Source organism: Daucus carota, chromosome 3 (assembly GCF_001625215.2).
Source record: "Daucus carota subsp. sativus chromosome 3, DH1 v3.0, whole genome shotgun sequence".
Lineage (NCBI taxonomy): Eukaryota > Viridiplantae > Streptophyta > Magnoliopsida > Apiales > Apiaceae > Daucus > Daucus carota.
This window is the reverse complement of record NC_030383.2, coordinates 27,501,752-27,529,487: the sequence shown is the minus strand read 5'-3', so window position 1 is coordinate 27,529,487 and position 27,736 is coordinate 27,501,752. Positions and strand designations below refer to the sequence as shown.

Sequence of the window (27,736 nt, the reverse complement as noted above, 5' to 3'; positions counted from 1 at the left end):
GAGCTTCTTGGACTGATTTAGGTTCTTCTTGAGCTAGAAATACAGCATAAGCACGGAAGTTTGCCTTTCCTTTTCTTGTCCTTATTCCTTCAGTAATATCACCAATCACCAACTCGGGAGGATGGTTCTTGACGGTCTTTGTAGCCTTTGGCAGATTTTGTTGAGATATTTCTTCTTGAGAGGCAAAAGCTTTCTTTCTTTTCTTTGCAACATTTGATTCATCAAGATTCATTTTAGATAGAATGTCAGAGAGATTTTGCACTGCAGATGAAAGTCCATCTTTCTGAGATTCTGTTCCACCTTGCTGAGATGAAGATCCAGCTTGTTGAGATGTCATTCCAGTAAGCTGAGATGATGTTCCAGCTTGCTCTGATGGAGTGACAGTTTTTGAAGATGGAGTTTCAGCTTGCTTAGATGCTGGAGTAGCAGCTTCCTCTGCCTTCTTCTCAATAGGACGAGGTTGAGCATTTGGATCAATACCTGCATCATCTTCCTCATCTCTTGGCAGATCATTGTTAGGTTCTTTGAAAACAATATCAATAGATTCTTCAACAATACGCTTATCTAAATTATAATATCTATATGTGCGACTAGTTGAAGAATAACCAAGAAAAATAGCTTCAAAAGATTTAGCATCAAATTTACCATCTCTATCAATCTTTTTAAGAACAAAGCATTTAGAACAAAAAACTTTAAAGTACTCGATATTTGGAGTCTTATTTCTCAGCAACTCATATGGAGTCTTGTTCAAGATAGGCCTGATGATCACCTTGTTCAGAACATAGCAGGCTGTATTGACTGCTTCTGCCCAGAAACTTCTTGGCAGCTTGCTTTCTTGCAATAAAGTCCTTGCTGTTTCCTGAAGTGACCTGTTTTTGCACTCTACGACTCCATTTTGTTGAGGTGTCCTTGGAGCTGAGAATTGGTGAGTGATTCCTCTTTCCTCACAGTATGTAATGAAGTCCTTTTGGAATTCACCTCCATGATCACTCCTTATACCTATAAGCTTGGTTTTCAACTTGTTCTCAAGAAGTTTGATTAGCTTTTCAAATTCCTCAAATGCACAATCTTTAGTACGAAGGAATAAAACCCATGAATATCGAGAATAGTCATCAATGATAACAAAACAATATTGCTTACCTCCTATACTTTTATAAGCTTCAGGACCAAACAAGTCTAAGTGTAAGAGTTCTAGAGGTTGAGTTGTTGATACCATGTTCTTAGCCTTATGAGTGCTTCGGATTTGCTTGCCTAGCTAACATGCTGAACACACCTCGGTCTTGGCATACTTTAATTTGGGCAAACCCCTCACTAGCTCCTTGCTTGACAACTTCTTAAGCAAGTCCATGTGAGCATGACCCAATCTTCTATGCCAAATTGTTGGATCAGCATCCACAGCAGCTCAACAGCAGGATGTTTTATGCAACTCAAAATCTAAGATATATATATTTCCTTCCCTTCTAGCAACTAGAGGAATCTGGTTAGTACCAACAGTAATAACACATTTATCCTTAGAGAATTCAACTTTATGACCATCATCATGGAATTGACTTACACTAAGCAAATTGTATTTCAAGCCTTTAACAAATCTAACATTAGAAATAGAGGTAGTGTCATTACCAACTTTACCTTTACCTAGAATAGGAAGAGTCTTACTATCACCAATAGTTACTCCTCCTCCTCTTTTCAACTTGAGACTCTTAAACTGAGTTTTGTCTCCACACATATGCCTTGTACAGCCACTATCAATGATCCTTTGTGTAGACTTGATCTTAGCAGCAAGACACATCTGCAAAACAAAGAAAACAAAACTCAACCCTTTGGTACCCAAATTGGTTTGGGTCCACCCTAGTTAGAATCAAGAACATATAAAACATTTAAATCAGTTTTCTTGATCCATTGTTGGACCACAGTAGGATATGTATGCTGCTGAGTTCTATAGCTTCTGCTTGGACCATTTCGGTAAGCTGTTTTCTTGTTCCAGTAAGCTGTTTTCCCTTTTGATATTTTCTAGAAGTGTTGTCTTTGAGGTCTGACTCTGCAATTCTGAGCTAGATGTCCTTTTCCTCCACATTTTGCACATTCCTTCCAGGGCATAACATATTTGTATGGTTTGCCACGCCTACCTTCATACTTGAGAGCATTTCCCTTCTTGTTGAAGTTGAGACCAACTCCTTCTTTATCCAATGGAACCTTGATGCTCTTCATCATGAATTTCAGACCTTCTTCTCCTTGAACAAAAGTTCCCATTCCTTTTCTGAGCTTTAAGACTTCTGTTTCAAGAGTTTGGATCTTTTTAGCTTGCTGTCTTGTTGTGGCCGTAGGCTGTGATGTACTTGCAGCAGGATGAGATGTACTGGCAGCAGGCTGAGATGTACTGCCAGCATGCTGAGATGTATGCAACTTTGTAGATTCCTTAATTTTGAACGTCTCTAGGCATGCATCTCTGGCTTCTATCCCTTGTTTCAGCTGGGAGATTTCTTCTTTTTGAGCCTCATTTCTTCTCATCAAGACTTTATGAAAACCTTCAGATTGATCTAGTTTTTCTTGAAGTTCCTTGATCATGGCTTGAGTAGGGTCTTTGGAGTCAAAGAATGTATCTATCTTCTACATAAGCTCTTGAACCATGTTCTTGAGATATATATTCTTTTCAGTCAGCTTGCTGTTTTCTGCCTTAAGAGAATTATATTCCTCACTTGGAATGCTATCTTGTTCCTGCATGGTTAGTTGTTCTAGTACAAAATTATCACTGGAGAGATCAAATTTGAACGGACTAACCTCACTGTTGTCATCCTCGGAATCAGTTTCGACAAGACCATCTTCGGTAAGTTCTCGAACATTGTCATCCTTCATGCCAACAAGTGCAAGATTGATCATTTCCTCACCAGAGTCATCACTAAAGGCAGATTCTTCTTCATCATCACTCCAAGTCAGAAGTTCTTTGGATTTTTTCCTCTTGTCTCTAGAAACAGCAGGCTGTTTTGATTTCAGCTTGTAGCAATCCTTCTTGAAGTGACCAGCCTTTCCACATTCGAAGCAGTTCTGATCCTTTGATTCCTTGGAGGGCTTTCTGATACTTGAGTACTTAGCCTTGTCCTTGCCTTTCTCCCTTTTCAGCTGATTATGTTTGCTAATCATCCGTTGAATCTTCTTGGAAAGGAGTGCAAGATCCTCATCTGATTCCTCATCTGATTCCTCATCTGATTCTGGCTTACTCTTTTCAGCAGTAAGAGCTAAATTCTTCATTTTCTCAACTGGAACAGCATTCTTCTTGGCATTCATCTTTGTCACGAATTGCTCCAACTCAGCAAAGATAGCTAGATGATCCATAGTATCAATATTTAGAGCAGCTTCCAAGGCTGTTACTTTGGCTTGATATTCGAATGGAACCGAAGTGAGAATATTCATGTTGAGTTCTGACTGAGGAATCGTCTTTCCAAGTCTCCTTAGGTTGTTGATAATGACTTGAAACCTAGCTTGAGCTTCTTTGATGGTTTCTCTTTTTTGCAAACCGAAAGCACCAAGTTCTTTCACTAGTTGACCCAACTTGAGTTTTCTTAGACCCTTTGAACCTTCATGATAAGCTTCCAAAGCATCCCATATCTCCTTTGTGGATTTAAGAGAGGACACCTTGTCATATTCAGATTGGTTGAGACCATTGATGAGAGTGCTTCTCGCCTTTCCATTTGCAGCCATCTTTGTTAACTCGTCGGTAGTGAGTTCATCAACATCTTTGACTTTGCCATTTTTGTCAAGGAATTGATATGGACCTCTTTCAACAACTCTTTGCACGAGAGGGTCTCTAGAGAGATGATCTTCCATTTGTCCTTTCCACCAATTGTAATTGTTCGAACTGGTGAGGAGAGGAGCTCTAAAGTCTGATTTTCCCTGAAATTGGTCAGCCATAGGATCTATACTTTCCTGTTACAGAAATGTTAGTAAACGCAGCTCTGATACCAAATGAAATAACACCTAGAGGGGGGGTGAATAGGTGTAATTAGCTACCAATGTCAGTTTTAAACTTTTACCAGATATTTCAGCTTACTGTTTTGCAATTATAGCAGGCTGTTATGAGAGCAGATATTAAAACAGTAAAGAGCAGAAAGGTAAATCAGACACAAGCGATTTTAGCCAGGTTCGACCCCTATATCTAATGGTCTATGTCCTGGTCCCTTACCAACTCGGTAAGAGAATATATTATTACTGAAAATCAAACAATTATAGAATAATAATATATCTTCCCTTTACCCAGTCACTGAAACAGCTTACTGTTCTTCCCTTAACCTTGAGCAACTTGCAACTAGCTTCCCACTGACTTCTCCAAGCAACTCGTTCCTTGAACCTCTGGATTCGTGAGCTTTCTCTCCTTGAATTCCTTCGTTCATGAACCCTTTGCACTTGAGAATCAATGTAACTAATTATCTAGCTCTTCCCGTTCTAATCCACTAAGAACCCTTGCTAGTTTCAATGACTAATCACAATAATCAATTACAAGAAGAATGATTACAACTCAAAAGTATTCTTTAAATAATATATAATAGCAGTGAACAGTTCAAGCTCGAAGTTTAAAGAAAGATTGATGTTTTTCAAAGTGAGTTGATTGCTTTTCTGAACAACACATGAGCCATATATATATATAGAAATAATATAACGGCTAGAGATCTGAATATCTCCATCAACGATCTTGTGAACGTTGTTCTGAACGTTGGAGAGAAATCAGATGCAAAACTATAGGAGTTTAAAGTTTGAAAAACGATTACAAATCAGCTCCTATAATTTAGGGATAAGATAGAAGTTGTTAAGAGAAAAGATTTTGAATTCTTCTCAACTTCTTCCCATATTTAGAAAACGTTTTATTGATTTTAAATGAGCTTAAAACATTCACTAAAATCATATACTAAACAGAGAATTTACAATATATAAGTCCTAACCCTTGTATAAATCTTGAGTTCAAAATCCGGGTAGAACACTGCTTATGTCCAGACTCTGTTCAGCTTGTTGTTATCACATAACAGCTCGCTGTTTTCAACTCCTGCAAAACTGAATTAGCAGATACAAAACGGCAGGCTAAAGCAAGTAATATCAAAAGAGTAGGCTTTATATTAAAGCAGCTTGCTGAAGTGTGATCATCAAAACTTGTGATTTACAAAAACTTTCTTGATAAATTACCGAAATACTTTTATAAATCTCGGAATATTATAAAACTATTAACATAAAAGTTTTAGAGTATAGAGAATTTTTGAAATTTATACAAAATTTAGAAGTTAACTTTTTCTAGAAAGTATTTAAAAATCATACTTTTAAATAAATAATATATTGTGGCAAAAAAAAAATATTTAATACTTTAAACACTCCTTGAAATATTTATAATCACTGTCGAGCATTTAAAATAATTTTTTCAAATTATCTTCATATATTTACAAAAATAAAAATCCATTTAAAAGGACAACAAATTTTGATAAAATAACATATAATATCAAAAGTAGAAATAAATGCACAAACAGACATAATCATATATAAATAATTCAATTAAATCTCGTAACACAAATATTTTCTCAAAACTCCAATGACTACGAAAATAATTTAAACAATTTTTTAAAATTATCAAACTAGAAAAAAAAAATATTAAATTTAATTCCACATTTTTTCTCGAAAACTCATGATTAAAAATAATAAAATAATTTTTAAAAATATGGGTTGTCAAATCTACTCATGAATAATTCATTCAATTCTAACAAAACTGAGTTTCCTAAAAATAATTTATAAATATCTTTTATACAATCCATTCTAATTCATAAAATAAAATTGATAAATTGACGAATTACATCAAAATTGAATCATCATATCTAACTTTATATGCACCTCTTATTTTTTTTTGTCATTTCACCTTTCATTTCATTTATTTATTACAAATTGGTCAAAAAGGTATGGTAACTAATTTCCGGATTGAAAGTGTACAACTTTGATTTTAAGATATTTCATTTATTCACAATATTCATATACTGAATTATATATATATATATATATATATATATATATATATATATATATATATATATGGTCCTACTCCAATAGAAACTACTAGAACAGAAACTAAATTTAAACCAATGCGATTAGGTAGAATGATGCAAGTTTTGGGATCGGGGATGGACCCCGAGATAGGCCTAGACAGGGTCTAGGTGGGGCCTAATAGGGTCGGGTCAGGGCCTAGTGAGACAATGGTGGGGCCAAGGTTTGGCTCTTTAAGACTGTCTAGAGCCTGTCCAGGGCCTGTGAGGAGCCTTGGCGAGGCCCTAGCGGGCCCGGGATAGATTGACTGGGGTGAGGGTGGGCCCTAGGTGGGTGATGACATATAAGGGGTGAGTGATGACATATAGGAGGTGGATGATGTCATTTAGGTATAGTTTCTCTTAGTTTCCATTTTAGTTTTTATTTTAGTGGTTTCTATTTGAGCAATTGCCTATATATATATATATATACATGAGATTCCAAAGAAAACCCAAGTACGAAGAAAACCGAGAAAACCCGTATTAAATACGTACATTATACAGTATTCCTTTTTTAATTGCAATCATAAATATAAGGGTAATCATGGACAGAATCTTGTGAATGATTTCATATCTTCTATTTATGGTGTTTCCAAAATTCAATTTCCGTATCAATTAATGTGAATTACATTTCCAAAATTCAATCAATTAATTTGATTTTGCACATATCTTATTAAATGTATTAACTTCTAATAAAACACTTAGTGGAATCCACTAAATAATAAATTTAACAGAAATAAAATTTTACTAAACGTCATACTAATAAAAACATTAAGATTCTATTAAAATTTTTATTAATATTCTACAATGTTTCATATCAATATTATTAAGATTCTACTAAGTAATTCACTAATGACGTTAGATTTCTACTACTTTAATATTCGATATATTTATTTAAATACACAATAAACTTCTAGCAGAATCTTAGTTTATCTATTAAATAAGATTAATAATAAAATTAATAATAAAATTAAATTTAATTATAAAACTAATAAAATTAGCTAAAATTAATAGGTAAACACTTAATAGAATCTTAATATTATTAATATACATAGAAGATTCTCTAAAATATTTTATTATTTCTAGTAATAATGTGAAAGATTATTTTGGAATATTTAATTTTTCTTGTATAAATCATTCACCCTATATATTCATTTGGAATCCTAATTTAAAAATTATAATAATTTAAAAAAAAAACACTTCAGGAATCCTTCAAATGTTAAAAGTTATAGGTGAAACACTTAATAGAATCTTAATATTATTAATATAATGAAAGGTATGAGAATCTATAAGATATTCTGTCATTTTATACCAAGATTTTATTTAAAATATATATATATACAAGATTCACTAAGATATTTTGTTGTAAATATTATATGGTAAATGTAAAATAGTATTTTTTTTTTTTTTAATCTTTCCATGGTCAATCTTTTAAAATTTGAAATTTGAAATTCAAATTGAATATACATTAAATGACTGAGAATCTATTTAAAGATTATATTAATGTGTGAATGATTTGGTATATATTTATGTTACAAAATTACCTTATATATGCTACTTTTGATTGACATAATTAATTATTACAATACAGTACTAAAACAGTATATCATTAAACACACATAATATTAAAATACAAAATAAACTTCTAGCAGAATCTTAGTTTATTTATTAAATAAGTTTTATAATAAAATTAAATTTAATCATAAAACTAATAAAATTAGCTAAAATTTATATTAAATTATAGGTGAAATACTTAATAGAATCTTAATATTATTAATATATATATATAGAAGATTCACTAAAATATTTTATTTATTTCTAGTAATAATGTGAAAGATTCTTTTGGAATATTTAATTTTTTTTTGTATAAATTATTCACCCTATAATATTCTTTTGACTCTTCGAATTTTTTTTAAATTATCATTGTTTTGAAGAATTTCAAATTAATTAATATTAAAGAATCCTAATTTTAAATATTTAATAATTTTAAAAAGAACACTTCAAGAATCCTTCAAATGTTAAAAGGTATAAGTGAAATACTTAATAGAATCTTAATATTATTAATGTAATGAAGGGTACGAGAATCTATAAGATATTCTGTAATTTTTTACCAAAATTTTTTAAAATATATATATACAAGATTCACTAAGATATTTTATTATAAATATTTTATGTTAAATATAAAATATTATTATATTAGGTGAAACACTTAATAGAATCTTAATAATATTAATATATATAGAAGATTCTCTAAAATATTTTATTATTTCTAGTAATAATGCGCAAGATTCTTTTAGAAAATTTAATTTTTCTTGTATAAATTATTCACCCTATAATATTCTTTTAAAACTTCAAATATTTTTAAATTAATATTATTTTGAAGAATTTCAAACTAATTAATATTAAAGAATCCTAATTTAAAAATTATAATAATTTTAGAAAAGAACATTTCAAGAAACCTTCAAATGTTAAAAGTTATAGGTGAAACACTTAAGAGAATCTTAATATTATTAATATAATGAAGGGTACAAGGATTTATAAAGATATTCTGTCATTTTGTACCAAGATTTTTAAAAATATATATATACAAGATTCACTAAGATATTTTATTATAAATATTACTCCCTCCGTCTCATTTTATTTGTCACATTTGGTTTTGTACCGGTCCAATTGACTAAAATTTGACTGAAATTTATTAATATTATATTAATTGATAAAATTAAAAAAATATATTTTCGAAAATAAATTTTAATCTACTTTAAGATGTAATTTTCAGTTTTTCAAAATAATGAAAGAGTGATTCATTATCTTTGGTCAAAATTTAGTCAATTTGACCAACAAAAATAGAAATGTGACAACTAAAATGGGATAGAGGGAGTATATGTCAAGTGTAAAATAGTATATTTTTTTAATCTTTTCAAGGTGAATCTCTTAAAATTTGTAATTTGTAATTCAAATTAAATATACATTAAATGAGTGAGAATCTATTTAAAGATGATATTAATGTGGGAATGATTCGTATGATATTTATGTTACAAAATTACCTTATATATGCTAGATTTGATTGATATAATTAATTATTGCCATACAGTACAATACAGTATATCATTAAACACACATACATGATCAACGGTGATTAGCAGGGTTCCTCGGTTTTCTTGATAAGCTGAGTTTTCTTAGGATCCTCCCCCTATATATATATATATATATATATATATATATATATATATATATATATATATATATATATATATATATATATATATATATATATATATATATATATATATATATATATTTCGAGTCAAATTAAGCTAAACCTGAAAAAAATTTAAAACAATTTCAAATTAAATGAGACGAGCTTGAGCCACGCTGACAAAAAAAGCAGCTCAAATTTGTCAAATAAATCAAACAATTTTAAGATCGGATTTCTTTATAAACAAACTAAACTAAGCTCACAAGTCACAGTCAAATTTTGATCACAAAGAGATCTGTTTATTTAAAACACCACTTTCAATCAGCCTATCAACCCTGTGGTATAAGTGGAGGACAACCGTGTAGCTAACCCTAGACTCTCTCGGCCGCTCCTCTTTCTTCCTGCGTAGAAGCTGCGGGGGCTTCCACCGGATCTCTGCCGTTGGAAAGCTCAAAATCTTTTATTTGCTTTGTGCTTTCCTTCTTTCAATAAACTATTTCTTGTTAGGTAAGATTGGCCTGTTTTTCTTAAATATTGGCATTAGTTTATTTTTTAGGATCTAAAAATTTTAAGCCTTTTCCGATTTGACCTACTTTTTCTTAGATCTCAATTCCACGGAGCTATAGATTTCTCGTTCTTCGTAGTGATTTTGTACTCGAAAGTGGTCCGAGTTATTTGGTTTTTGTGGATTTGTTCCTCAGATCTAAGGATTGTTTTGGTTTAGCTAGTATTTTATTTACCCGTTTGCAATTCTAAGGTTGTTAGTTTGTCACGCTTTGTTCGCGTTTGGTTTTGGTTTTTTGTTGTCTCACCGTTTGTGTGAGTTTTGTTATTTTCTCACGGTTGGTGTGAGTGTGATGTTTGATTAATTGTCTTACTGTTAGGAATCAATAATTTTTGATGATAACATAAACACTTTGTAACATGTTTTATTTAGAATCTTTATCAAATTTCAGTTGTAATTGTTATACTTCTTGTCTTTGGGAATTATCAATGGATGGGTAGAATAGGATGGCTAATTGTAAATATCCAATGCCATGTAATTTTATCTAAGTGAAGGATATTCAACTGATGAGATGTAACTATTCAACTGATAAAGACTGGGTCATGTTTCAACTGATGAAAACCAAGCATTCGACTGAAGACAAAGTATTCAACTGATGATGTCAAGGAATTCAACTGATGAGACGTGAACAGCATTCAACTGATGCAGTCTGTAATTCGTTCAACTGATGAAAGAGCTTTCAACTGATGAAGTCAAGAGCAGTTGAAAGTAACCAGAGCTTTCAACTGATGAAGCAAAGAGTAGTTGAAAGTGACTAGAGCTTAAGCCTGACAAATCACATGGATCGAATTACACTAAAATAGACATGGAAGCCTGATTAGGAAAATAATGAAGAAGCAGAAACATTCTTATCTCATGCAATGCAATCTGGATCAAATCAAGATGATGGTCAAAGATGAAGACATCTCAGAAAGCATGCATAAGACAAAGATGTGCAGCATTGTTTTAGATTAGAGTGCAATGTGTACTCTAGTTAAAAAAGCTTTGTAAAACTTGGAGTATATAACCAAGTTAGTAGCATCAGTTGAACGTGTTCGAAAAACTTGGGAGAAAATCTGAGAGTTAGAAACTGTTCAAGCGATGAACCTGCAGCTGTGCGAATTGTAATCAATCCACAGATTCTTCAATATAAAATCTCACGGGTGGATCGTTCAATCCACCCGTATTTTTAATACTTAGTGTTTTTCTGTTTTGTTGTTTTAGAGTGTTTGTTCTTGAATCTTTTATTTTTGTAAAAGATTGTATTCAACCCCCCTTCTACAATCTTTCTTATAGTTGGTGTAAAATAACAATTAGTATCAGAGCCAGGTTCCCAACAAACAGGGAAAAAGATCAACACTGCTAGAGAAAGATAGGAAAGAAGGATGCTGGAGTGAAGATTCCTGTTCTTGACAAAGATAACTACTTTCACTGGAAAGTGAGAATGCACCTGCATTTGTTGTCTATTGATGAAAGTTATGTGAACTGCATTGAGAAAGGACCTCATGTCCCAATGAAGGTATGCACCAGTATTGGAGCTGATGGTGAAGATATGGTAGGTAAAATGGTTCCAAAACCTATTCATGAATACTTTCAAGAAGATACTGAAGAAGTGCACAAGGACAAGAAAACCATGAACCTTTTGTTTAATGGTTTGGATCAAGAAATGATTGATAATGTTATTAGCTGCACAAGTGCCAAAAAAGTTTGGGACACCATCATGACCATTTGTGATGGGAATGAGCAAGTAAGAGAAAACAAAATGCAGTTGCTGATTCAACAATATGAGTCATTCCATTTCAAGGCTGGTGAAAGTTTGAGTGACACATTTAACAGATTTCAAAAACTGTTAAATGGTCTGAAACTTTTTGGAAGAATATATCCGGTTAAAGATTCAAACTTGAAGTTCCTGAGAGCTCTTCCCAAAGAATGGAAACCCATGACAGTCTCTCTCAGAAACACTCAAGAATTCAAAGACTACACTCTTGAGAGACTGTATGGAACTTTGAAGACCTATGAGCTTGAAATGGAACAAGATGAAGAAATAGAGAAAAGCCTAAAGAAAGGGTATTCATCTGTGGCTTTAGTTGCATCACTTGATGAAATAGTCAAGGACAAGGGAAAATCTCAAGTTGAAGAAACTGAGAAATTGGTCAAAGAAGAGAGTTCAGAATCAAGTAAAGGTAAAGGAAAAGATGTAGCTGATTTTGGTGAAGAAAGTGATGGGATTGATGAGCACTTAGCCTTCCTGTCAAGAAGATTCTCCAAACTGAAATTCAAGAAGATTTTCAACCCTGCAAAATCATTTAAAGGCAATTCCAAGCCTGATAGAAGCATGGTGGATAGATCCAAATTCAAGTGCTTCAACTGTGGAAATGCAGGTCACTTTGCAAATGAATGCAGAAAGCCAAAAGCTGAGAAGAGGTCCAGTGAACATATGGATTACAAAAAGAAATATTATGAACTTCTCAAGCAAAAAGAAAGAGCATTCATTACAAAGGATGATTGGGCAGCTGGAGATGATTCTGATGATGAGGAGGAGTTTGTCAATCTTGCTCTAATGGCCAACTCCACAGATCAAGAAGAAAACACTAGAAGCAGCAGTCAGGTATTCACTACAAACGTAGTAGAGTTAACTAAATATGAATGCAATGCTACTATCAATGAAATGTCTAGTGAATTATATCATTTGCATGTCTCTCTGAAATCTCTTACTAAGGAAAATTGTAGAATTAAGGAAGCTAACACCTTTCTTAGTGATAGAAACAGTGCTCTAGAAACTCAGTTCATTGAGTTTGAGAAACTGAAGATTGAATGCCAAACAGCCAAGGATGATCTTTTGGCTGTATTAAAAAGAGAAGAGATCATAAGAAAATAGCTTGATAAGGAACAAGAAATTATTGCTAAATGGAAATCTGGGAGAGATGTCTCCACTAATATCATCAACATGCAAGGTAGAGAAACCTCTGTGGAGAATGAATGGAAAAGTAATAAGAAAGCTCTTGAGATTTATGAGATCAGTTCAAGTGATGAGAATACTGATGATGATTATCAGTTGAAAAGTAAAGCTTCAACTGATGAAAGTCATCATTTGAACAAAAACTCATTAGTTGACAAGAAAGTTCTCAAGAAACTCAACAAGAAATATGGTCCTGTTAAGAAGAACTTTGTTAAAGGTGAGAATAATTCTTCTGAGACTAGTGAGAGTGTAAACAACACTCATAATTCCAGTAAGAAGACAAAGAAGAAATTGGATGCTAGTGAGCTTAAATCAGAAGATACTAAGAAGAAGAAAGGGAATAGAAATGGTAAAATTGGAGTCAATAAGCACACTAATTACACACCCAATGCCAGTGCTCCTAGGAAAACTTGCAGTAAATGTGGTAGTGTAAATCACTTATCTGCTAATTGTAAAACTGTGATTGCTCCTAATTTATCATTGCCTATTCCTATGCCATATGTTCCTCGCATGAACTTATCTGCTATGAACATGATGCCTGGTTTATTGCCTCACAATTCATATTCTCAGCCTAGCATGCCATATATGTTCAATCCATATTTCAATGCTTTTAACATGTCTCAATTCCATTCAAACCTGCATGGTATAAACAATGTATGCATGCCTCAAATGCCTGTGTTTAAAAACAATGTTGAAATCCCAATTTCTCAACCAAAACCAAAGATTGAATCACTTCAATCCAAGAGAAAAGTTGAGAATGAAGGAAAAGCTGTTAAGACTAACAAATCTGGACCCAAAGCAATTTGGGTACCATAAGAAGAATTTGTGCTACTTAGATAGTGGATGCTCCAGGCACATGACTGGTGATTCTTCACTGCTCACAAAGTTTGTAGAGAAAGCTGGCCCTAGAATTACCTTTGGAGATGACAGCAAAGGATATACTATGGGATATGGCTTGATAGCAAAAGAGAATGTCATCATAGATGAGGTTGCATTGGTGTCTGGTCTTAAGCACAATTTGCTTAGCATCAGTCAACTTTGTGACAAAGGATACAAAGTCAATTTCACTCCTGCAGCCTGTGTTGTCACCAAAGGAGATGACAGCAATGTGGTACTAATTGGACAAAGAAAAGGAAATGTGTATGTAGCTGACTTCAATTCTGTCAAGACTGAATCAATCACTTGTTTTCTCAGCAAAGCAAGCTCAAATGACAGTTGGCTATGGCACAAAAGATTGTCTCATTTAAATTTCAAGACATTAAATGAGTTAGTCAAGAAGGATTTGGTAAGAGGAATACCAAAGCTGGAATTCTCCAAAGATGGTCTGTGTGGAGCTTGTCAGCAAGGAAAGCAAAAGAGAAGCTCTTTCAGAAGCAAATCTCTTTCATCAATTGTGAAACCTCTTCAGCTCTTGCATATGGATTTGTTTGGACCAGTCAATATAATGTCCATTTCAAAGAAGGAATATTGTCTAGTGATTGTTGATGATTTTTCAAAATTTACTTGGACTTTCTTCCTGCATTCTAAGGATGAAGCTGGGAAAATCGTTATCAATCATATCAAGGCATTAGACAACAATCCAGATGTCAAAGTTGAAAGAATAAGAAGTGATAATGGGACAGAATTCAAGAATTCTGTGATGAAAGAATTTTGTGAAGATAAGGGAATTATTCATGAGTTCTCTGCACCAAGAACTCCACAACAAAATGGAGTGGTAGAAAGGAAAAACAGGACTCTCATTGAGGCTGCAAGAACCATGATTAATGAAGCTCAACTTCCAACCTATTTTTGGGCTGAAGCTGTGAACACTGCTTGCTTTACTCAAAACATTTCTCTAATTACCAAACCTCACAATCTAACTCCCTTTCAACTCTTCAAGGGAAAGAAGCCAACAATTAGCTTTCTTCATGTATTTGGATGCAAGTGTTATGTTCTAAGAAATCAAGGTGAAAATCTTGGAAAATTTGAAGCCAAAGCAGATGAAGCTATCTTTGTTGGATATTCTAATGGAAAATCATTTAGAGTATTCAATCTGAGAACCAACATTGTTATGTAATCAATTCATGTAGTTTTTGTTGATTAAAAGATTCAAGGATTGACAGATGAAGGATTTCATGACAATCTCATATTTGATAATGAAGGTGAAGGTGATCTATATGACAGTGATGATGATTGTGATGATTCTGTTCAGAATGCTGGAATTAATCCTGGAATTAATATTACAACTGGTGAGACCTTAGTACAAGAGACAATTATCATTGAAAACTCAACTGAAGCATCAGTTGAAACTACTTTGAAGGCTTCAGTTGAAACCCCACAAGGATCATCAGTTGAAAGAATGTCTCAATATTTCAATCAATCCAGAAATAATGAGATGTCAAATTTAGGGGGAGCTTTTCAACATGAAAATCTGAACTATAACAATGAAGCTACATCATCAAGACAATCACTTCCACCTCAGAGAAAATGGACAAGGGATCATCCTTTTGAATTAATTATTGGAGATGCAAATGCATCTGTACAAACAAGAAGAGCTACTCAAGATAAATGTTTATACGGTGCATTTCTCTCACAGGATGAGCCTAAAGTAATAGAAGATGCTCTCAAAGATGCTGATTGGGTTCTTGCTATGCAAGAAGAATTAAATCAATTTGAGAGAAACAAAGTATGGAAACTAGTACCCAAACCTAAAAATAGAACAATTGTAGGCACAAGGTGGGTATTCGGAAACAAGATGGATGAGAATGGAGTTGTCACCAGAAACAAAGCAAGGCTTGTGGCTAAAGGATACTCTCAATCTGAGGGAATTGATTTTAATGAGACATTTGCACCAGTTGCAAGATTGGAAGCCATAAGAATCTTCTTGGCCTATGATGCTCATGCAAACTTCAAGGTCTACCAAATGGATGTCAAAAGTGCTTTTCAAAATGGTGAACTGGAAGAGAAGGTGTATGTGAGTCAGCCTCCTGGTTTTGAAGATCCAGAATTTCCAGAGTATGTTTACTTTTTATTGAAAGCACTTTATGGATTAAAGCAAGCACCAAGGGCATGGTATGACACTCTATCTCAATTCTTGTTAGATAATCATTTTTCTAGAGAAAAAACACTATTTTACAGAAATGTAAATGGTGCCTTTATCTTAGTTCAAATTTATGTAGATGATATAATTTTTGGTTCTACAGATGAGAAACTTTGCAAAAAGTTTGCTAATCTAATGAAAAGTCAGTATGAAATGAGCATGATGGGAGAGCTCACCTACTTTCTTGGTTTACAAGTTAAATAAATAAAGGAAGGTATATTCATAAATCAAACTAAGTACATCTATGATTTACTTAAAAAGTTTGATTTAATGGATTGCAAAGAAGCTAAGACTCTCATGCCAACTGCCACAAAATTGGAGTTAAGTCCTAATGAGAAATTTGTGGATATCTCTAATTATAGAGGCATGGTTGGTTCTCTTTTATATCTGACAGCTAGCAGACCAGATATTATGTTTTCTACATGCCTCTGTGCTAGATTTCAAGCTGATCCTAAAGAATCACATCTTATTGCTATAAAAAGAATATTCAGATATCTTAAGGGAACACCAAATCTTGGTATTTGGTACCCTAAAGACTCTGGATTTGATCTAATTGGATATTCAGATGCTTATTTTACAGGATGCAAAATTGATAGAAAAAGTACAACAGGCACATGTCAATTTCTTGGAGATAGGCTGATTTCCTGGTTTAGCAAGAAGCAACATTCTGTTTCAACCTCTACAGCTGAGGCTAAATACATTGCAGCTGGAAGTTGTTTTGCACAAATATTGTGGATGAGAAATCAATTACTTGATTATGGTTTAAATCTCTCAAAAATTCCAATATTTTGTGACAACACCAGTGCTATTGCTATAACTGAAAATCCAGTACAGCACTCAAGAACCAAGCATATTGACATCAAATATCACTTCATAAGAGAACATGTGATGGCTGGTACAGTTGAAATGCATTTTGTTCCAAGTGAAGAACAAATTGCAGATATTTTCACAAAGCCTCTTCATGAATCCACATTCACAAGGTTGGTAAATAAATTAGGTATGTTAAATTTCTCCTAATTTATAGTGAATTTTTCTATAATTTGGCAGCCAGAATTTGACTAATTTTGATTTCTCAAAATTAAGTTAGTTATAATTTTGGATAAGATGTGTAATATTTTAACTGATGAAATAGTGAAATTGTTTCAACTGATGTTTGAAACAATAATTTATTGTCTTGTTTTTCATTCAACTAATGACACTAGTTGAAAACACTTTCAACTGATCATCATCAGTTGAATAAGAAGTTTAAAGAGGCCCTTATTTCATCCGTTGAAACTATTATCAGATCTGAGCCGTTGAAATTTCTTTTATCTCTCCTCTGCTTTATACACACGATCGTGTGTGTAATTTTTGTAGAGTTAAATAAGAGTTATTTCTTCTCAACGGTAATTTCTCAGCCAATCACAGCAATTTTCTAAGAAAGTATTTAAGTGTTTTAGTTTACTTTCATTTCTTTTCACTACACTCTTTCGAATTCACAAACCTCCTTCTCTCTCTGTGCAAAGAAAACTTTCATCTTCTTCAAGCTTTTTCTGTAACTGCAATGGCGCCAATGAAGAAATACACTTCTCCCACTAACTTTATCTATGAGAAGAACAACTTTGCCTCCTTCGTGGACACCAAGGCAGTAGAGGAGAAAGAGTATCACAAGATGATGGAGTTCATCAAAGCAAGTCAACTATCTCATGCCATGCTTTCAACTCCAACTGTCTACCATGAGGTCGTAGAAGAGATATGGACCTCTGCTGAATTCAATAGTGAGGATGATACTATTTCTTTCTCTCTTAAAAATAATGTGCATATTATTAACTGTGATGTCATGAAAGCATGCTTTAAGATTCCTGATAATACTGTTAATTCCTTGCCTTCTGATGTTCAATTGGTTAACATGCTTCTTGCCATGAATTATGTTTTGCCTATTTATGCCTTAGGTAAAATAGAGAGGAGAGGTCTTAGGAGAGAATGGAGTTACTTATGTGATGCCTTTGTTCAATCATTTTCTGGCAAAATTAGTAACTTCAATGCTATTACTTCTCAGATTCTTCAAATGCTCTATATGTTCTTGACCAATGAGTACTTTAACTTTGGTACTTTGATGATCCATGAAATTGGGGAGAAGCTAGGTGATAGGACTGATAGGCCTAAGAACATATACTATGTTAGATTTTTAATGATGTTGGCTAACCATGTTGATGACAAGTTAGTCATCACTAACCAGGAAGCCAAGCTTCCAAGTTTTGTGCAGGAAAAGAGGGTATTCAAAGACCTCTTGAGGATGAATTTATACCCCTCTTTAGAGGTGGTCTACCTGCCAATAATGGAAGCTAGTAAAGAAAAAGAGGTACATGGTTTTCCCTCTACTCCCTCTCAACCCTCATCTTATTTGCTTTCTGCCATCAGGGTTGTTGAGGAGGCCCATCAACAGTCCACACAAGTGGCACAACCTTCAAAATCCAAATCCTCTAAACCAACCTCAGGTGCCTCCCAAAAGGCATCTGTTGTAAAATCGAAGAAACACAAACCTGAGGGGAGTGTGATTGGTGTTAGTGAGGGGGAGGGACAGGGTGAACATAAAAGAAACCCTGAGGATAAGGCTGGAGAGGTGAGTGATAACCAGCCTAGCCACTCTGCAGTCTCCCAAAAGACTGTAGAGCTTAATAAGGATTCTAGCACATCCCTAGCAGCATCCTCCCAAAAGGATGTTGCTATTGAAAATAGTCCCCATCCAGGGACACAGCAAAAGAGGGGGAGGGACACTACTTCATCACCTATAAAAGCCTATGGGAGGAAGAAACTCAAAGGTGACAAGTCCAAGCACTCTGCACACACACAGGCATCTATTCTAGATTTTATGCCTAAAAATTCTCAAAGTCACCTTGATGTGACTCCAATAAATGTGGAGTCACATCCCCTCTCTTCTTCTCCACCTATCTTACACATACATGATCTCACTATCTCTACAGTTCAAACACAATCCCCCACCTCTTCTGTGGATGTGGAATTAATTCACACCACACTTGTAAATTCTCCATCTTTGGACTTCATGGAGAAGCCCCTCTCTGAGATTGATCATCATCATTTTGATGATTTGTTGGATCTTTCTCATCTGATTTCTTCTACTGTGACAATGTGTTCTTTGGATTTACATTCAAAATCAATCACCACAGACTCAACTGTCACAGCTTCTTTGCCTTTTTCTTCTTCATCTTCAACTGATCTCCTTCATCAGTTGAATAGTGTTTGTCCTTCAACTGATGTGCTTAACAGCCTTCATCAGTTGAAAGCCTCAACTACTCATGTTTCAACTGATGTCCCTCATCAGTTGACAACTGCTGCTACCTCAACTAATCTACCTTTCTCTACAGCAGTTGATCACATGGTAGCACAAACACTCTTAGGACTAAGTGATGTGAGCTCTGGAGTGGAGAGGCAGCCTTGGGTGCTAGCAAAAGGAGAGGGAGTGGAGAGTCTGGCTATTCCTTCAAGCCAGGAAAAAGGAGAGGAAATGAGTGGCCCTTTAGAAAGGGTAAGTGAGGGAGAGGTAAGGTGTGTGATGAGCCAAGGGGATCCCTTGATGCAAGAACAGAGAGAAAATGAGAGAAATGCAGGTGTCAATGAAGGGTTTAGTGAACAAGAATATCAAGCAGAAACAGATCCATATTGGATAGTGTTTCACTAGACCCTGAGACTTTTACTCATGGAATGTCTATTGTTCAGGCCTGTGCAAGACTGGACAATCAAGCAGCTGAGAGGAGTTTAAATCTAATCCACACTACATCATCCATGCTCAGAGCAAAGGAGGCACTTGCAGCTCTGTCTGCCAATGCTGGTGATGATTTCCATTATGATGATAGTGATGAAGACCTCAATGAAGCTCTTGAGGATTCTCTTGATGAAGAGCCTTCAGTCTCTCTTCCTTCTTGGCTCTCTATTCAGTCTGCCAATGCAACTGTGGTCAGTCTAGAGTTGCAAAGGCAAGCCACCTCACTTCTCCATCCACAAGCTGGGAGCTCTTCCTCTTCTCCATCCATTACTGCTGCTTTTGCCAGTCAAGCCCTTGAAAATCTCAGACTGCACAAGTATATGTCTCTCCATTTCCAGAAGGAAGCTGAACATCTCAACTCTCTCATCACTTCTGTTAAAACAGACTTATCCAAACAGATTGATGAGAAGTTCTCTACACATGTCAAGTCTGCAATGTCTACAACTGAAAAGAAACAATCTCAATTGGAAAATCAAGTGGAGGCTCTAGAGGACAATGTCCAAATTTTGAATTCAAGAATGGAAGAGATGCTCCAACACCAAAGGGTGCAAACTGGACCTCTCCAACATCTTCTTATGGCATATGGCATTCCTCTTCCCAGTCCTTCCACTGTACTTGATGCTAACAAAAAGGGGGGGAAAGAACCCTTGCCTACTCCTGCAGAATTGGTGAGCAGAATTCCTCCTCCTTTCCATACTGCTAAAGAACAAAAGAGGCTTGAAATACTTGCAGCTCTGGACTCTATTGAAAAGAGATTGGCTCTGTTGGATAAGAAAGCTTCTGCAAATTCACAATCCACATCTGCAGTTCCAACCTCTTTTCCCACAACAACTATAATTCTCAGGGTAATCACACCTGAAATTGTCATGCCTTCAAAGAAAGAAATGGGTGAGCCATCATTTGTGAATGAATTCAAAGCCACCCTATTTCCAAATAGTTGTGGTTACTCTAGGCCTGGCAAAGACTCAAGTTCAATCTACTTTCCACCAGCCAGGCCTGACAAGAATGAGTATAAGCTTTTGGGCCAAGAAATCAAGAGCTACAAAGATTCTACAGATGTGGCTTTAAAATCATATTTTGCCATCATCTACAGAGAAGGCCAAAAGTTTTTCATTGGAACTGGCCATCCTCACTACTCATTTGCAAAAGCTGAAGAGGTGGCCAGAGATTGTGAAAGGAAAGAGTATGAGTCTCAACTCTCTTTGAATCAAGAGATTGAGGTTGATGAAAGATATGCTATTGAGCTTGAAGAGGAGTTGGCAGCTGAACTGCAAAGTGAAAATAGAATGGCTCTTGAGAATTCTCCAAAGAAAAAGAGAGTCAAGTCTAGATCAAAGATGCCTGAGGCTGCTAAGAGAAGAGAAGAAGTGCCTAAAAAGTCTGTACCTATCTCAAAACCTTCTTCTCCAATCAAAGACACCACAGTGATACATCCAGATGTCAATTTCCATGATGAGCCAATTATGCCAAAGGAGGAGCCAATTGATCTTGACAATATTCCAATCCCAGCCTTCCTTGTTCAAGAAACTCCAAAACCAAAGAAGAAAGTGAAAACTGTGGCTAAGAAAATGGATAACCCTCCAAAACCCCCAAAAGAACCTGAAAATCCAGATGACTATCTTGTCATTGCTAACATTGAAGAAATTTCTGAGTTGAAGCTGGAGTTGGATGATCTTAAAGAAGTTAGAGGAATAGAAGCAACTTCCAAGCTTCCTGAAAGATTGGTATTCTCATACAAAAGCAAAGGTGATGTCACCTGGCCTCATCACAGGGTTCTGAGTTCTGAAGGATTCAGTTCTCTAACCAAGATTTATGCTTCCATGAAGAGGACAGGTGCCAAGCAGATGGTATTGAAGAGAATCCTTGAAATCAGGAAGAAATGGTCCTCAGATGCTATTCTACAAAGAAGGCTGAAAATCCCCTACACTGGAAAGAAAATTCACCATGAACCAACTCCAATCATGGAGTTCAGGGACAGTCAAGGTGTTAGGAGATTTTTCAGACCTAAAGATCAACTCAAGGTTGCTAGCTTGAATACTCTGAAGACTCTCCAATCCAAGCTTAATAGACAGGACAGTGATGAAGAATGGTTTTACAGGATTTTTCAGAAATAGATTGATATACTTGAAGAAAAGCTTAAGTCCAGAAGAAGAAGATCTTCTAGGAACAAGTAATCTGCTCAGTCTAGAGGAGCATAATCATCTGTAAATTTTTCTAACTCTTGTATTTAAATTCTGTATTTTATCTTATTTGTGTTTTGTTATCATCAAGTGTAGAATTTATGTCTGCATCTTCTCCATTCATAAATTGGGGGAGATTGTTAGGAATCAATAATTTTTGATGATAACATAAACACTTTGTAACATGTTTTATTTAGAATCCTTATCAAATTTCAGTTGTAATTGTTATACTTCTTGTCTTTGGGAATTATCAACGGATGGGTAGAATAGGATGGCTAATTGTAAATATCCAATGCCATGTAATTTTATCTAAGTGAAGGATATTCAACTGATGAGATGTAACTATTCAACTGATGAAGACTGGGTCATGTTTCAACTGATGAAAACCAAGCATTCAACTGAAGACAAAGTATTCAACTGATGATGTCAAGGAATTCAACTGATGTGACGTGAACAGCATTCAACTGATGAAGTCTGTAATTCGTTCAACTGATGAAAGAGCTTTCAACTAATGAAGTCAAGAGCAGTTGAAAGTAACCAGAGCTTTCAACTGATGAAGCAAAGAGCAGTTGAAAGTGACTAGAGCTTAAGTCTGACAAATCACATGGATCGAATTACACTAAAATAGACATGGAAGCCTGATTAGGAAAATAAAGAAGAAGCAGAAATATTCTTATCTCATGCAATGCAATCTAGATCAAATCAAGATGATGGTCAAAGATGAAGACATCTCAGAAAGCATGCATAAGACAAAGATGTGCAGCATTGTTTTAGATTAGAGTGCAATTTGTACTCTAGTTAAAAAAGCTTTGTAAAACTTGGAGTATATAACCAAGTTAGTAGCATCAGTTGAACGTGTTCGAAAAACTTGAGAGAAAATATGAGAGTTAGAAACTGTTCAAGTGATGAACCTGCAGCTGTGCGAATTGTAATCAATCCATAGATTCTTCAATATAAAATCTCACGGGTGGATCGTTCAATCCACCCGTATTTTTAATACTTGGTGTTTTTCTGTTTTGTTGTTTTAAAATGTTTGTTCTTGAATCTTTTATTTTTGTAAAAGATTGTATTCAACCCCCCCTTCTACAATTTTTCTTATAGTTGGTGTAAAATAACACTTACTAATATTTTATACGCCGATTTATACAAGATTAGATATAAGATTTTCATATGAGTGAAGATAAAAGATTGAATGATGCTTTAACAATTAGGTTTGATTAGAACAAAAAATTGAAATAATTATAAATTTTATAATAAGAATCATATTCAATTTACAAAACCTTATTTTGTTTGGGTTTAAACATAAAAAAATCAATTCTTATTACAAAAACTTCTTCTTTTCAATTTTTACGAAATCTTCTTCCATTTTGTTTAGAGCACAAAGAGAAAAGGGACAAGTTCAATCTACAAAACCTTATTCTAATTGATTTGGATAATCGAAAGTATAATTTATTTTCATATATATATATATATATATATATATATATATAGAGAGAGAGAGAGAGAGAGAGAGAGAGAGAGTCTTACTCTAATACAAACCTCATTATTCTACAAACTAAAAACTATCACTAAATTCCTAAGAGAATATCACTAAATTCTCCAACAACCCGACCTTCTTCTTCTCCTTCTCCAAGCCACTGCCTCCACCCCCGCTTCCGGCAACTTCACCGCCACCGAATCTGCCGCTCCCTCCACATCCATGCCGCCCGCCCCCTCCATAACCACCACCTCCATGTCCACCTCCATTATGTATATCACCACCAAATCAAACCCACCTCCACCGCCCCTTCCACTCCACCTCCACCTCGGTCTCCACTTTCACCATCACTTTCGTCCTCACCTCCACCCCAGTCTTCCTCACCTACAGTACCATCTGCCCAACTTTATTGTCGATTTCAATTCCAGATCTTTGCCAAAAACTGCTGGACAGAGGTAAAGCCCCATTCCATGTCCACCACCTTCACCTTCACCTCCACCATCTCCACCACCGCAACCACCACCTGAATCGAAAACTATAACAGATCTGGAGATTTTCAACCATTTCTAGAAGTTTTCACCAATTAATGTAACATACATCACTAAATCTTAAAGAGAATATCACCAAATTCTGAAAAGAACATCACTAAGTTAGTCTGATTCAGGTGGTGGTTGCGGTGGTGGTGATAGTGGAGGTGAACGTGGAAATGGAGGTGGTGCATTTTTGGCAAAGATCTGGAATTGAAATCGGCATTAGGCTGGGGAGACGGTACTGGAGGTAAGGAAGACCGAGGTGGAGGTGAGGACGAAGGTGGAGGTGGGAGTGGAATGGAGGGGGTGGTGGAGGGGGGTTGGATTTGGTGGTGATATAAAAAATGGAGGCCGACATGGAGGTGGAGAGAGCAGCAGAGACTTGGCGGGGGTGACGGGGTGAAGCTGCCGGAAGTGGGGTGGAGGCAGATGCTGGGTTGGTGGGTTGGAGAAAAAGAAAGAGAAAGTGGAGTTGTTTTAGAAATTAGTGATATTCTCTTAGAAATTTAATCATAGTTTCTACTTTGTAGAATAAAGAGGTTTCTATTGGTGTAAGACTATATATATATAGACACACACACACACACATTCACCCAACACGACTATCGCTACTGTCAACACCAGATCTGCTCTCTCCCCCCTGTACGTCGCGACTCCGTCCCAACCGTGACTTCTAGCACAGCGGCGGCGGCTCACCACCTGCTCATCTCTCTCTCCACCTCCAGCCGCAGTCTTTTTTTGTTGCTCCTCTTTCTTCCCTCCGGCCACCATCATCCTCTCACCCCCCGCCACCATCATCCTCACCCGCAACCAGCCCCGCCTTCTTTTCGCCTTTCTTTCTTCCGACGAAATATCTTTTCCGACGAACTCACATACGTATACACATACATACCTTCCTTCGTTTTGTTTTCTTTCTATCACCTCGATTAAAATTCAGATCTGATGGTAATTTGTATTTCAGTGATTTTAATTTTGGTGGTGATTTTCTTTTTTTCAGCACTGATTTATTTTCCCAGCACTGATTTTGTTTTGTAGTTGGTGGTTTTTCGGAGGGGGTGGTGGTAGTGGTTTGTAGATGGTGGTGGTGTGGTGATTTTAATTTTTTTGGTGTTGATTTTTAATTTTTTGGCGGTGATTTTGAGTTTTCCGATGGTGATTTTATGTTTTCTGGTGGTGATTTTATGTTTGCCGGTGGTGATTTTCTGGTGGTTGCCGGAGGAGGTGGTGGTCGTCAGAGATGGTGGTGGTGGTCTGCAGTAGTTGAAGGTGATATGTAGTTGAATTAAAAGATGGTGAAATAATAAAATATTAAATGAATGGTAAGAAATGAATTATAATGTATTTAAGTGAGTAGCAGAGATTAGATCTCATATCTCACCATAAAAGTGGTTCTCATTTGAGCAAGACCATATATACACACACACACACACATATATATGTATATATATATATATATATATGTATATATATATATGTGTATATAAATATATATGTATATATATATGTATATGTATATATAATGAAAATAACCGTTACTAGACAACAAAATCTAACCATTTGTAATTATGTTGTGGTGTTTAGTGATAGAATAAAAGAAATTTTTTTAATTACAAAACTTAGTTCAATCAGAACTTATATTTATTTGATTTTCACAAAATCTACTTTTATTTTGTTTCGAACCTAAGGAAAAAATAAGAAATGTATTTTATTATTGAATGTATTTTATTTACAAAACTTAGTTCTATTTTATACAGAATATCGATGGACAAACTTTTTTCTATAATTAAATATTATACATAAAAATCTTTTAGTATTACGTAATCTCAACCGTTTATTAAACGGTAATATTTTATTTTTGTTCAGCTGTAATATACCAAACAATCAAATTATCATTATTATAATTATTATTTATAAGAATATGATATACAAATAAATTTAATATTCAAATATAATTTGATCTTAATCTATATTATACTTGACCAAATCTGATGAGTAAAAAACTAATTTTATTACACATTTTTACCAAACAACCAATAAAAATGTGGGAAAAATCTGTTCTTGAAAACGAACAAATATTATAATTTTTTTGATGGTACATATAAATAAAAAAATAATGGGGACCAAGCATTGAAATTTTAAAGTAGGTATTAACTAGTATCAGCGGAAAAGAAACCTCAATCAATATACTTATATAAAAGATAAGCGAGGGATGTGTAGGTGGCGCCTCTCAGATAACTCCGTTTTATTTTTCTAATTTTTGGAATTTTTGGATGAAAGATGTCAAAAATAAAAACTACTTTTTTTTTTGCAGAGTAATTAATATGGTATATATCTTGTCATAAATTAATCTGATTCTGTTTTATATTATTTAGGGAATATAATAGCTTGCAAGTATTAATCTGATTCTGTTTTAGATTATTTATGGAATATAGTAGCTTGGAAGTTTTTTTAATCTGATTTTGTTTCAAATTATTTAATTTAAGGAAAAAAGTAGCATACAAGTCTCTATACACCTATAAATACCCCTGTAGGTCGTAGGGTTTTGAATCATCTAAACACAGCCTACACTCTCTCAATATCACAGTGATATATGTTTGTTGGTTATTCTTTTATAATATTTGTTTTGTTAATCGGACGCATTTATTGTTGTTTGCAAGCTTACTGTCTGTTTTATTGGGCGATCGATGTATATGGCTAGATGTCATCAATCAATTCTGTTAAAGAGCCGTATGCTTTTTATATGCAGGGAGTGGTGTATATGTCTAAGTAGTGTTTGAAAAAGTTAATGACAATGTTAGTCAAGAACATGATTACTTTTAAAAAAACACATTTAAAATTAAGATTCATCATGATTTAAATCGTTAATTACATGTAGAAATTTATTATCATTTTTTCACTCATAAATTATAGTCCAATTTCGCAATTTTAAATATTAATATTGGTATTGCATCGAGATGTCTATAATATAAAATTTATTTTATTCTACAAATATTAATTTTGAATCATTAATATAATTTTTATAGACCACCGCAACGCGCGGTTTCTCACCTGGGAGTAATATTTAGGTGCTTTAATCATTTTCCTACCTTCCCCTTTCTTTTCCAGAAAATTTTGTTCTGTACCAAGATGAATCTAGTTCTGGAGGACAAGGAGGCAGGAGCTGCTCCCTCCGTCCCCCTGAGTAGTATACATTGGGGGACGGGGACGCGGCACGGACTTTAATACTCCTGTAAAGTATAGTTGTGTAATTTATTTTTAAAATTTTCTTTTTCTGAATTAAAGTTTGGATGTTATATTTTTATTCAGAAAAAGAAAATCTCAAAAATAAGTTACGGAACTATATTTTATGCGTGTCGAACAGTTGAAAAGAAACGTATACAATTAAATGGGACAGAAGGAGTATTAGATTTAACAATGATATTACATATAAAAATAATTTATCAATAGTACATTGTCATGTTAACATCCGGAAAGAAGCGGGACTATTATAGTAATTTTACAAAATATATACTATGAGGAAAGTTCTATGGAGACCGCTATTTCATCGGAGACCTCGAAGACCATGTATGTTCAGCAATCAAAACACTATAAAATACATTATTTTGTAAAATATGTTCTACAAATATCATGTATTCACTAAAATTGTTGAAGATTATCTATGTTTAATAAGTAGATAATGTATGTTCTGCAAGTTGAACAAATGTTCTGCAAACTAAACATATTTCATAGAACAAAACATTTTGTAATGTTTCACGTGTAACACTTATATGATATTCAAGATTTTAAATGAAATAATGATTTCGTATAACATGATTTGTAAAATTATACGTTTTGCAATGTTTTTATGAAATATTTTACTTGCAGAACATATGTGGTCTCCAGGTCTCCAGAAAAAATGTGGTCTCCATTGAACTTAACTCACTATATAGAGCTGTAAATCAATACGGACTATCCGGTGTCT

General features: G+C 34.4%; 1 protein-coding gene across 1 annotated transcript; it reads right to left on the bottom strand.

Annotated features, from left to right (window-relative positions):
* Positions 1 to 23,344: 23,344 nt before the first annotated feature.
* Positions 23,345 to 24,570, bottom strand: LOC135151446 (glycine-rich protein DOT1-like). The gene is made up of 3 exons (XM_064089895.1): positions 24,363 to 24,570; positions 23,634 to 23,768; positions 23,345 to 23,508 (listed from the first exon to the last, which is right to left on the bottom strand). The coding sequence occupies exons 1-3, from the start codon at positions 24,568 to 24,570 to the stop codon at positions 23,345 to 23,347; spliced, it is 507 nt and encodes a 168-aa protein (XP_063945965.1).
* Between the last annotated feature and the right edge of the window lie 3,166 nt (positions 24,571 to 27,736).

What these genes read in the sequence shown, in the direction of transcription:
- LOC135151446 (XM_064089895.1), bottom strand. Translation starts at nt 24,570, where the DNA reads ATGGTGGCGGGGGGTGAGAGGATGATGGTGGCCGGAGGGAAGAAAGAG. An exon ending in GATAGTCGTGTTGGGTGAAT is followed by an intron (nt 23,769 to 24,362) that starts GTGTGTGTGTGT and finishes TTTTCGATTCAG; the next exon opens with GTGGTGGTTGCGGTGGTGGA. An exon ending in AAAGTTGGGCAGATGGTACT is followed by an intron (nt 23,509 to 23,633) that starts GTAGGTGAGGAA and finishes TACATAATGGAG; the next exon opens with GTGGACATGGAGGTGGTGGT.